The sequence below is a fragment of the Tripterygium wilfordii genome, chromosome 13, assembly GCF_013401445.1.
Source record: "Tripterygium wilfordii isolate XIE 37 chromosome 13, ASM1340144v1, whole genome shotgun sequence".
Taxonomy (NCBI): Eukaryota; Viridiplantae; Streptophyta; class Magnoliopsida; order Celastrales; family Celastraceae; genus Tripterygium; species Tripterygium wilfordii.
Genome location: NC_052244.1, coordinates 344,278 through 357,235, shown reverse-complemented (window position 1 = coordinate 357,235; position 12,958 = coordinate 344,278). Strand labels below are relative to the sequence as shown.

General features: G+C 36.4%; 2 protein-coding genes across 2 annotated transcripts; one reads left to right on the top strand and one right to left on the bottom strand.

The window, feature by feature from the left end:
• Positions 1-4,546: 4,546 nt before the first annotated feature.
• LOC120012127 lies at positions 4,547-7,069 on the top strand. Its single transcript, XM_038863409.1, has 8 exons — positions 4,547-4,697; positions 5,370-5,445; positions 5,533-5,598; positions 5,698-5,795; positions 5,917-6,042; positions 6,137-6,484; positions 6,576-6,641; positions 6,746-7,069. The coding sequence occupies exons 2-8, from the start codon at positions 5,385-5,387 to the stop codon at positions 6,899-6,901; spliced, it is 921 nt and encodes a 306-aa protein (XP_038719337.1). The 5' UTR covers positions 4,547-4,697; positions 5,370-5,384; the 3' UTR covers positions 6,902-7,069.
• A 1,729-nt stretch (positions 7,070-8,798) lies between these two features.
• Positions 8,799-12,024, bottom strand: LOC120013256 (scarecrow-like protein 9). Its single transcript, XM_038865008.1, has 2 exons — positions 11,865-12,024; positions 8,799-11,627 (listed from the first exon to the last, which is right to left on the bottom strand). The coding sequence occupies exon 2, from the start codon at positions 11,534-11,536 to the stop codon at positions 9,272-9,274; it is 2,265 nt and encodes a 754-aa protein (XP_038720936.1). The 5' UTR covers positions 11,537-11,627; positions 11,865-12,024; the 3' UTR covers positions 8,799-9,271.
• Positions 12,025-12,958: the final 934 nt, after the last annotated feature.

Sequence of the window (12,958 nt, the reverse complement as noted above, 5' to 3'; positions counted from 1 at the left end):
AAACCAAAACTTTGCCTAAACAATGATTAGCGGAGTCTAATGATGTTGGGTTTGTCCACATTTGGCAGGGCATTTGAGTTCGAACTAGATATTTTAATCAAGTGACAGTTGTTCACAACCAATGCTTAACACGAGGACTTTGAATGCTAATGAAATTAGGTTCATAAAGAGACTAAAAAGTACCAAAAGATGCCAAATAATTGTATAAAAAGCTCATTTGGAGGCAAAAAGTAGTGAAGTACATACATTACAATTTACAGCAAACTTCTTAGCTGTGTTCTGACACAGCAAAAAAAAATCTCATTAGACAGTGGCATTGTTTGGTACGAAGGAAAAGTAGATGGAAAAAGTAGATATTAATTCATAGATGCATGGCTTCAATGAAGTTAGGTGATTGTATACGTATCATTCATATAACATATTTTTTTTTCACAAATAATTGTGCCAGCAAACGTATTGTCTGCATCGATCATATATAATGATAGAAACCCAAGTACTCTCCACTCCATTATTCAAATCATTATGACTACTAACTCCATTTATATACTAATAATGTCAATGTGTTTTTTGATCAGCTTCTAGAAGACTAGAACTTTCACACACAAAAAAATACCGATAATGATATTATACATATTTATCCTTTGGACATCTTATATGTGTCTAAATTGATATGGGTTTCTAATGTCTTTGATACTTGAACTTTTATAATCTACTTATTTTGACCTTCTTTTTTCATTTGAGTGTATATTATAGGTTCAAAGACTACTTTAATTTCGTTGAGGAAAATGGGGAATTAAATGCCTTATATATGTATATCAATATAATTAACCTTGGATTATGTATACCAAATAGGTAGCAAGGCTTGTCTTTGGGAACGAATGGACGGTAAAAATTAATTGACAAAGAAATTCAACCTAATATCTTGTCTTATTATTTGTGATCTTGTAATAAAATATTTTGTTTGAAATCTTTGACGGATGGGTATAGAAAATTCTCTAAAGATATGTTTTTGGTTTCGTTTAATGGAGATTTATATATAAATATTATTTTTCACTATCATTATATTTTCCATGTATGACTTGCATGGAAAATATCTGAAATCTAATTTAACTTGCATGGAAAATATTTGGTCCCTTAAGCGAAATGCGACAAAATGAAGAAAAATCCATGTACCGAACCCATCATATCTACCCGTAAGAACTAAGAGATCATCCCAAAAACGCCTTCAACATCCAGGGGGTCACGGACCGTCATACATGGAAAATATCTAAGAATATAATTAACTTGCATGAAAAAATCCATGTACCGACCCCATCATCTCTACCCGTAAGAACTAAGAGATCATCCCAAAGACGCCTTCGACATCTAGGGGGTCACGGACCGTCATACATAAAAAATATCTAAGAATATAATTAACTTGCATGGAAAATATCTACCAGATATTTTACGAAATAATTGCTAAGATCTATATTTAATCAATGGATACAAATCTTGAAGTTTCTGGACAAGAACAAACTGAAACATATTAAGAATATAATTAACTTGGTGCCCTAAAATTTTTAACATAATAATAATAATAAATTATTATAATTATGACCATATATAATATTATATATGATGTGGGGGTAAAATATTAATGTGGCATTATCTTAGGCTATTCGATATCATAATCACACAAATTCTAGTATCCGTTGCTGTAGCTTTCTCAGTCAACCAAACTTTCACCCACTGAATAACAATAATAATTAACAAAATAAACAATTCATTACCACTAATTAATTAAAATAATAATCTCAATAATGCTTTTAAGTATGAATAATAACAAATAAGGAGTCGTGGTCACAGCCAGCCCATGCAATTGTCACGATTGAAATTTGAAAGGAAGGAAGAGTTAAAGAAATGTTGCTTTCAAGAGACCGAGTCCTCTCATCAGTGTTGTATATAATAGGGTGTTATACTATACATATATAAATAATACCATATTTTCCCTGCAATTTAATAGAAAAGGGTCTCCTCTTTTCGGGTTGCTTTGCCAACCACTTAGGTGTTAACCTAGTAATGAATCTCTGGGTCAAATTGAATGTATTCGGAAAATACTGAGTTCATTTCTCATTGAGATCAATATCATTATTGTCACACGCTGTGTTTCATCCAACTTATCTTATCGTCAGGTGAAAAACTTATTTGCACACGGGTTTGACGACTCAAATTTAGAAGAATGTTCAAATGACAAATTTTTATGATTTATTTTAACTTTTTTTCCATATTTGCGATCTTGGGACTCCCATAATTCTCCTCTATGCCATTATTAAAATAAAGCTACGAGTTGTGTTCTGTCATGGTCCTATATATTTATGTAGGTTGGTCATTTTCAGTTCGTCACTGGCGGCACAATCTCCAATTATTATACACATAACAAAGTTTTATATTGTTTTCTATATTTAATATTCACACAACCACCCCAACATATATGGGAAACCACATACTCTTGTCACGCATCATAAATTATTGTATTCGTATAATATTTATTGAAAAAAATTAGACAAGTTCACACCTCTATCCAACATCATAGTGATACGTATGCTTTTGTGACAAATAAATAAAATATATAGAATATATGGTATCCCTCAATAATATGTGTGTGATCTCCTATACACGAAATAGATGATTGAATTTTGTCTTTACACTTCAATTATAGAGGTCATGCTGTGCACTCAAGTTGTATATATATATGTATGTATATATGGCAATCACATATTTAGCATTGCAATTATGCAAAGACACGTCATCGTCTGTGGTTGCTTAGTGGATTAGAATTGCTAATATTAGGGTAGCAGCCTCTAATAATAATATTTTGTATCTGCGTGTATCTCTCAAACTCAATATCCACGCGAAATTCAATGTTTTAGCCTTCTTCTTTTTTTTTTAAATCTCTTATATTGTACACAACATAAACCAATTATGTTGATAAACTAATTTTGTTCCTACACATCCCATAAAGTCAAATCAAATATGCTTCAATTTCTTTGTGACGCTTCTAGTTCATAATTCCATGATTAAAATTTTATTGAGAACAATACTCTTGCGACCATACAATAGGTTTTAGTCAAATTTATCCTATCGAAAGGTGAAAATTTAATGTGCGCATGGATTTGATGGTACGAATTTATGCCTATATCAAATATTCAAAGGATAAATTTGTACGATGTCATTCTCGTTTTTTTTTTTTTTTTTAAATGAGGGCTAAAAATACTAAATATCTACAATAAAATTGCTTTGAAGCATAAGACTTTCCGTGACTGTTAGGTTTAAGGGAGAACAATATTAATAGTTAATTACGCATGCACTAATTTTAACAAATCCCAAAAAGAAAAAACACAATAGAAAGAGATGTTTATGAATTAGGGAATACCAAATTCGGTTCCTTGTCCTAATTAAGAAAATGATTTGTTGTGCACAAAGCACGGCATCTCCCTCTCTCGAAGACCAAGATGCCTTCACATGGCATACCTAGCTATCGTTCTAGCTTGCTATGGCTAAAGATCACATTATCTTATATAAAATTTGTTTAATTGTTTTCATTCTAGCTGTCACTCACTCCACCCTCTAGTCTACCACCTTCACCGACACATGCTAGATCATATAATATGAAAAAGTAGGGAGAAGTAGTAGAAGGAGTTGACATAGAAGTTTGGCCAAAATCATGAGGTATTCTTTGTTTTGAGACTATCTTCTGCATGATTTTGTCTTTATTAAAAGGTTGTCAGGTGTTGAAGTGTTGGGCTTGACTTATAAATCATATCACTTGATGCTCTCCAAACGATATGAGATATTGTCATTCTAACACTCACATACACTTGTGGAAACCCAATAAGTGAACTATGTGGGTTAGAGTCCATCTGATATCCTTCAACGTATGAGTGATCTATCCATAACGACATCCGAAAGTTTCAACAAGTGACCCAAATGAGTGAAAGTCTTTTAAAGCTCAAGTATATGCTCTGATACCATATTATAATTTAAAGAAAATAGTGAGAAGTAGAAGGAGGTGAGATAGAAGTTTGATCCAAACCACTTAAGATATTGTTCACTTTTGACCTAAAGCTTGCATGTTAAAAGAGATCTTAAGTGTTGCAGTGTTGGGATCGACTTATAAATCACATGATATCTCCAATAAGTGGAATAAAGTAATTTATTCGGATTTTTGGACTATCATATATTCATATATATATATGTGCTGATTAATTAATTTTTGTATTTATAAAAAAATAAAAATTAATTTTGTGTTCTATTTGAGATTAAGAATTGAGGGCAATTTGGGGAATATGACAAAAGAAGTGGTGGCAAGATTGGAAATGTGTAGAGAAAAGAGGGTCCAGAAAGTACAACAGCTTTAGAGGTGGAAACGTGAATAATAATAAGAAGCCTTTTTCGTCCCTTCCTCCTCCCTTCTTAAATATTTGTTTAATTAGTTTTTCAATTGATTAAATTGTTAAACGTGGTCCAAGTTAGAATTTTAATTAAAATTCAAAATAAGCCAACGGGGCTTGCCTTGCCTATAAAAACCCGTCTCTGCTACCATTCTTCCTCCCCCCTCCTTCCCTGTTCAATCATCTCTCCCTATATAACCTTCATTTTTCTCCCTCGAGAGCTTCCTCTGTCTTTCTAGAGCTCTTGTGCTCTGCTTGCCTAATTAGGTATAAATTTCTCTCGCATTTTCTTGTTTTGTTTTCAATTTAGACGTTTCAGTTGCTTTAATCGTGAATGTCGGTTTTCCGTGATTGAAATACAGTTTCTTTTGTTCTGCTTTTCTTTGAACCCTTGAATTAGGGATTGGATGTTCTTATGTGCTGTTTATGCTTATATGTCTGCTGCATTATTGAGAGGCTGTGGTTTTTCTCTTTGATTATTTTGTTGTTCATTAATAGGTGCATTTCAATCGAATCCCATTTTGGTCATTTTTTCCCCTTTTGATTGGCACCGTGATAGGGCAAAGATAATCGTTAAATTTATAGATTTCTTTTGAGTGTCAGTTTGATGGAATAAACATATGTAAAATTTCCTGGTTCACCTTTTCTTTTCTTTACTTTTTTTTTCCTTTAATTTATTTGGGTGTTGTGGCTGTAAATTGTCCATTCATGCACTTAAAAGAAAACGCCTTATCCCTTGTTGATCCAGATTGTCCGCTCATCAAGAGTGCAAGACATCTTCTCCTCCTATATGGTGCTAATGTTTCAGGGGATCATTAATTCTTCTAAGAAACCATGAAACTATATAGTTTGAGGATCAAAATGAATCTTCATTTTAGTTTTTGTGGGTTTAAGATGTCAGTTCGCTTCGTGTTAACACCATTTCGTTGCCTGCTTAAGGTTCTTTGATCGAAAATGGAACACAAAGACCGCTACCTGCAAGCACAAAGACTCAAATATGATTGCCTCCTTTTTGGTAAGTGTTTTCTAGTCAGTAAATTTTGCTAAGAAGCTTGAATGCCTTGCACTGAAAAACTAACCATAATTTTTTTCAACTTTGCAGATCTTGATGACACCCTTTATCCCCTTAGTTCTGGTATTGCAGCTGCATGTGGCAAGAACATTAAAGGTATAGCCGCTTGCTCCTCACTTGTTATGACTTGGTGTCTCTCTTTCCATTGTCAGCAGAGTCTTATTGATCCAACTTTAATTTGATGTGCTTTTGTAGACTACATGGTTGAAAAGCTTGGCATAGAAGAGAGCAAAATCACTGCATTGGGTAACCTTCTGTACAGTAATTATGGTACAACCATGGCAGGCCTCAGGGTAAGGCCTTTTCGATTTCCATCAAAAGTCCAAATTTCGTTTTGATTGTTAAAAAAGAAGGATAAGAGTTTTGAACAATTCTTGACCAGTAGTGATTTTGCGTGGTGATTTTTCTTTGCAGGCTATTGGCTATGACTTTGACTATGATGAGTACCACAGTTTTGTTCATGGGAGACTACCATATGAGAACCTTAGACCAGATCCTGTTTTAAGGCATCTTCTGATGACTCTGCCTATTCGGAAAGTTGTAAGTACTTTCTACACCAGATGAATTAAGCCAAAAGCCTTTGCTTTGGTAATGCTTTCTACTTTTCTAACACTTTGTTTTTGATGTACATCAGATCTTTACAAATGCAGACAAGGTCCATGCCCTTAAATGTCTTAGCAGGCTTGGGTTAGAAGACTGTTTTGAAGGGATTATCTGCTTTGAGACCCTAAACCCCACTCACAAGAGCACTGTTTCTGATGATGAGGATGACATTGAGTTTGTGGGATCAAGTGCTGATGATACTGTGGCTAACGGTCATTCCGTAGCTAATAACAGTAATCCTAAAATTTTTGACATCATTGGACATTTTGCTGAACCAATCCCAAGTATTGAATTACCAAAGACACCCATTATATGCAAACCATCAGAAGCTGCCATAGAGCGTGCTCTCAAGATAGCTAACGTTAATCCTCAAAGAACTGTAAGTTTATAACCTGAAACTTTGGTCCTTGAAATTTTATAAGCAGTGCAAGTTACCTTGCCTTATAACCAAATTGTTCATGCCATTTCAGTTGTTCTTTGACGATAGCGTCCGCAACATCCAGGCCGGAAAGTGTGTAGGCCTACAGACTGTGCTGGTTAGTCATTGGGAACTTAATTATGCAATACAAACTCTTGCTTTGCCTCATTAACAAATATCTGTACATTACTGGAGTTGCTAATACGATTCTCCTGAATGTAGGTTGGCAAATCTCAAAGGGTCAAAGGCGCGGATTACGCCCTGGAAAGCATCCACAATATCAAGGAAGCGTTACCAGAGCTTTGGGAGGCTGAGGTTAAATCAGAAGTTGCTCGTTACGCAGGCAAAGTTGCAGTTCAGGCATCAGTGACTGCTTAGAATTGGACATATGTTGTTATCAAGAAATCATGCTATTGAGATCCTACCATCCCCAATTTCTCAAATCATGATTTATATGATGTAAATGTTTTTGTTCTGTTCATAATTTTAATGTTAACAAAAGAAGAAATAAAGAAAGAAAAGAAAAAAACTATCTTCCTTGGCTTACCTCTGTGTCACACTTGGCAATGTTAATCACCTCCCCTGCTTTTTATATAACTGGAGTCACAATCATTTAGCAATCATAAGGTCTGAAGACCGTGATTATCACGCTATGGGTATAATATTATAAAAGAGAAAAGAGAAAATATCATAAGTGTGATGCGCGCGATCGTTAATCATGGTAGAGCCAATGGAGTTGTTTACACACGATATGATTCGAACTGTGGTTGGCAACTGTGTGCATAAGTAGCAGGAAGGTGATGTTCATGACTACTTTAATTAATTTATTGTGTTAGATTATGGATGCAAGAAAAGTCGGCGTTGCTCATCAAGAAGATAAGTATAAGATAAATTAGTTCTTTTGGTGGAGCATGTTTATGATTAGATAACCACTTTGGTGATAGTTTAGTGGTGAATTTCTCTGAACCAAAACTTATGGACTCATAACGTCCTAAGTTCAATTCCCACATATAATTAATACCCTTGTTGCCATGCGCTCAGCTTGGTTTTGATCAACTTGTTTTGTTTCTCAGGTGAAAAATTTCTTTACACATGGGTCAAGCAACCCAAATTTAGGTCATATATATGATGTGATTCTCGGTTACTAAAAAAAAATTATGATTAAAGGCCCTAAAATTCTTGCATTAATAGAAGTGGGTATTTTGATGAAATTGCAACAGAACCAATTCAAGCAAAACAACAGCTTAATTGAAGGACATAGATAATATTTTTGGCCATTTAGTTAATGAAAAACATTCTTCGAAATCAGCTTAATTCTTGACAACAACAACAGAAGGGGATGGAATCGGGTAGGTTAGGCCCAACAGAGCTCTTTTGGGCTTGGGTGAAAGTGGGCTAGGCCTGCCTGCCACGCTCCAGTTAAGGCCCAACTACGTGAACTAACAATCAGGCCTAGCGTCGGCCTTAAAGAAGAAAAAGAAGGTCTCTAATGTAGTAATCTCTGTCGATACCAAATCCAAACAACGCTGTTCACAAGAACCATGAGCTTACACATGAATTTGAAGAAGCCTTCCAAGCATCCTGAACTGTTTGATTCAGTAACTTATAACTTACTGTCTCATCAAGAAATCATGTTTCGCCGATATCAAATCTTGCACTGTACTCATCATGTTTGTCTCTATACATGTCAATAAATAATAAGAACCACTAAGTTGGGGGGCCAGCTATTGGTCTATATGATGGTGTGACTTCGCGAATCAATTCAGTTGAATAATGGAGGTCTCATTCAATCCCAATAGCATGTTCCTTTCTTATGAATTGGGACCAGCAATCCCACTATGGTACTATGGTCTTTTGACCTCCTTTTCCAGCCTCAGAATCCTCTGGAATTTGAAACTATTGTGTCGTCAGGAGATAAATTTTTGTGTGCGTATGTCTAATGGCTCAAGTTTAAGCCCATATTAATTGTCCAAAGAATAAATTTGTCTAGTGTCGCTCTCGATTACCAAAAAAAATGATGAAGCTCTTAAGAAATTGAGTCTCGTCATACAGAACACAATGGCATAACCATAGCCTCATACTTGAAGGATGTCATAACCTAACTCGTCCTCCAACTAAACAATTATGCCAGAAAAGTAAGAAAGATGGAAGCTTGATACAATGATAGAGTTGATCCAAATAGGGTTGTAAGTTTGAATCATGGAGATCGTCCCAGGAAAAAAAAAAAAAAAAAGATTGCCCATTGTAAAATTAACCCAGAAGAGAATCTCAAAAATAATTCTATAACCAAGGACTTGAAAAACACGAGGGGGGAAAACATGGACTCTTGATACTCATTGTCAATTGGCGTCGTTTTCTTTTACATAGTGACAGTATGAAACAGTAGTGTGCATTCAACGACACCTTATCCCTAAACTTACCAATTGAATGATTAGTACCCAGATCATGATCAGTCCACCATTGGAGTCAAAAATCTCATTTCCCCACCATGTTGACGAAGACCATAATGATAGAGTTATAGGGGTATAACCTAGAAGTATAGATATTTAATTGCTAGAAACAACCTCTCAACATATATTATGTGGTAAAGTCTATGTATATCTAGTCTGTCTATGACCTTGCCCACTGCGGGGGTCTTGTACGCGATAATTGTTTACCCTTTACTGAAGTAAATGCACCTAAGAAAGCCAGTGGCCGCAACTGAAAGCTGATAAGCTGGCCCTCACACATGATCAAGTACCTTAGTCCTTAGGCAGGCTTCCAAGCAGAGAGGGCATACACAATGCGGCCCTTCCATCCCTGCAACATCCACCGGCTATCTTCGTCGATCACGAAATCCTTGTGGTAACTTGACCTTACTCTGTTAATTGCCCTGTTCACAATCTCTCGCTCCAAAGGGACCTGCACAAAACCTGCCCTCAAGTGACGGACGTGCCACTGCTTGTATGTTTCTGGCCTCTCCACCCTCTCCCAGCCCTCACAAGCTATAACATTCAAAGCTTCCCTGCCGAAAATCTCTTTCTCAATCAACATCCTCTCTTGATATACCCGTGGTACAATAGTTTCAAGCATATCAAACATTGCAGAGAAATGAAATAGAGCTTCCCGGAACCGTGTAACAAAGAAGGGTGCATTGTAGGTACCATTAATAATACCATGAATGAAAATAGCAGGATTAATCTTCCTTATAATTTTGAGAAATATATCTCTTGAACTGTCCACAGCCACAGTTTCATCAAGCAAATTCTTAGATCTATGCAGACAATTAACAACAAGGAACTCGTCCTTCTCAATCTTGAGTTCCTCTAATTGAATGGTTTCCCATTTCTTTGCTATGGCATTGTACTCAAATGGCACTTTGAAATGCTCAGCATAAGCTGCTAAGCGACGTCCTGTTTCCTCATTTTGCTCTGCTGGGCGAAAACCAGGTTGAGGAAAATCAATCCCAGTAATCCGGATTTTTGGAGGTCCATCAGCTCTCAATGAGAGTCGTTGGATAAGGGTGGGCCATTGAAAACCATAGAGGATTCCAAAATCAATGACATGTAGTGTCTTTGCATTTTTTCCTATGCTCATTATCGTCTTGTTTGCAGTGAAGTTAGAGAGCTTCCTGAATGGGCATGCAGCAATATATAGCCGGTAAGCTTTCAAGATATCAGCAGTAGGTGTTCTCTTCTTAACAAGGCCTTTGTAGATCTGGCTACCAGTACCAGCCAGACGTGCCTCAAGGCCGTTGGCAAAGCAATTGGCCAATCTCTGATTTCCATCGCCAATTGGAGAAGAATGCTGCCTAATCAGTCTGAGAAAATCATTTGCACTCCTATGATCATCTGCTGCAACAGCTTGTGCACAATGAATCAGAAGAGTTCTCAAATCTACCACATCCTTCTTCCGACTTTGCTTCTTACCACGAACCTTTCCACCAGTCGATCCCATCCGCTTGTCATTCTTCCGTAAAATTTTGCTAGCTCCTTCCTTGAGAGCATCACGAAGAGCAGACCAATCAGATAGACCTTTCCCCATGGTACAAAGCAGCACATCATCAAACATGTCCGATCGTAGAGTGCTTTCTGTATAAACTGCAGCCTGCTTGTTACTCCTCACCTCCTCTAAATCACTATCATCCCTGTGACGATTCTTCCTTCCCCTCGATCCACTCGGTGAAAACTCTTCCTCATCTCTTTTCTCAATCTTTAATGCCACATCACTTATCCCTCCCTTGGCAACCTGAGTTAATGACCCATTCGTATCCAACTTAACAAATAACTCATTACCAATTGGAAGAAACTTACTAGCCTCCTCAACCCCCTTCTTGAAGTGCCATATAGATTGGCTCTCTGTATTCTGATCAGGAACCCAAAGAGCACTGCTCGGAGAATCCATCATCCCATCCACACTAGTAATTACACTGTTCGAAGAGCTATAAGACGACTGGGATATGCAAGAAACAGGAAGAGTCTGCACTTGAAAGGAACTATGAGCACCCATATTCTTAATCCAATTATTGTCAACTAAACAGCTACTCATGTCATCATTGCCCCTACTAAGACTATTGCTATAACTTCCACACAAGTTATTGTTTGGGCTCTTCCCATTTTGATGGATATAAATCTGCTTATGAGGCTCTGGTGAAGGAGGGTACTTTTTGCCGAGCACATCATAGAATGATTTCTCAGCAGCTTGAAGATCTAAAGAATCTGGAAACATAAAAGTCTTCTCCTCCATGTCTTCTTCCATAAGAATCTGGCTTATGTAACCCAAAACTGTATCAGAAAAATCGCAATCTTCTGGAGTATCCTCCTCATGATTGACAGTCGAATATGAATCTCTCTCGCTCGGTTTAGGATCAGAAGGAAAATAATAATGTGGCCTTAAGTTATGATCAATTAGGCTGTTTTCGAACCTGTGTCCTGCAACAAGATTCTGATTTGGAAGAACTGATATAGGTTGGTTTCCCAATCCCATTCCATTCATGTAACCTGAAAACCCTCTCAACCGAGGATCCATAATCATCTACTTCTGCAAATACCCAAATCCAATCCCCTCTTCTTTCGAATTGACTTTGAATAACGGTCGGTTCTTCAAATTAGCTCACTCCATGTACCTTAACTCCCCAAAAAGCCATGAAAATACGCATTAGATTATCTAATATAATATTAACTAAGCAAACAAGATTCCAATTCTTCGTTCATTGAGAACAACTACTGCTACTCAGGAAAGAGAATATCAGAAATAATAAGCTATGAAAGCACAAATATCAATTCATCCATGAAAGTAAACCCAGTAAAAATCAGTACAGAAAAATCCAGAAGCTGAAACAGCAGTAAGAGCAAAAGCGAACCTGTTTGGAGTTGAAACCTTAGCTCTAGAAGAAGCAGAGGTGCAGGAACAGAGAAAAACAAAGTGGGAGACCATGGTGTGGAAGAACTGTGCAGAAAAAGTCTTTTCCTATGTAAGAGTGGGAATCACAGCCATTGCTTTTCGTCGTTAAAGTGTCACCGGTTATAGCCCGTAAATCCTTTTGTCTTTCTGTAAATTATGCCTGTCATTGTCTTTCTGCACAATCGCTTTCCACTCACTCCCAATTGTATATTTTACCAAAGTGTCCTCTGATAACATGGAATATCTATATAATTTATGCATTTTAAGTTACGTTTTTGTTGAATTTTTATGGAACTTGGTACATTTCATACCCATATGTTATCTTTTGTAGTGCATCGAGCTTTATAGCTGACTCGCATGCTTTTAAATTCACATAGAGATATCGTGGATTATCTTGTGTAGGTAATTTTAATTCTACTCGAGAGAGAGTGTTGAATAGGTTAGGGTATTTCACCGTCAATAAGGATTGATAATGATTTGATAGCATGGTTTTGATATTCGAATTGGATTGGTTAAGTGGGTCGTATGTCTTAGTGTTTCATAATCTGATTAAATCTTTACTACCGTGTTCTTGTTAAGATAGTTTAATTTCATAAAACAATCACTTTCGACTTCTCCAAATAATTTAATATTAGAACAATTTCGGTACTCAATAGGTGAATAGTCCTCGTGGGATCGATATCTTATTTTTCACTATATTACTTGAACGAATTTGCGTAACATCCTCAAAGGTACAGCGACGTGTGGGGAGTGACCTAGAGAGAGACTCACATTGGTGGATTAAACGTGCACGTGGTCCCCACATGGGAGTGCGTAACCATCTCTAACAATTTATGATACATATTCGAACAGCTGAAATCTCACTTATCTAGCTTTGTTTGATGAACACTATATACACCTAAAAAATAACTAAGTACACCCCATTCGGGTGCAAATAGTCCTACTCCTTTGTTTCTAGGATTTCTGATTTCCTCAATTCTTTTTTTTTTGGTCGGAGTTATGGATAATGGATAAAATCATCAAATGACTAAAAAATAATATCTAAAATTGAAA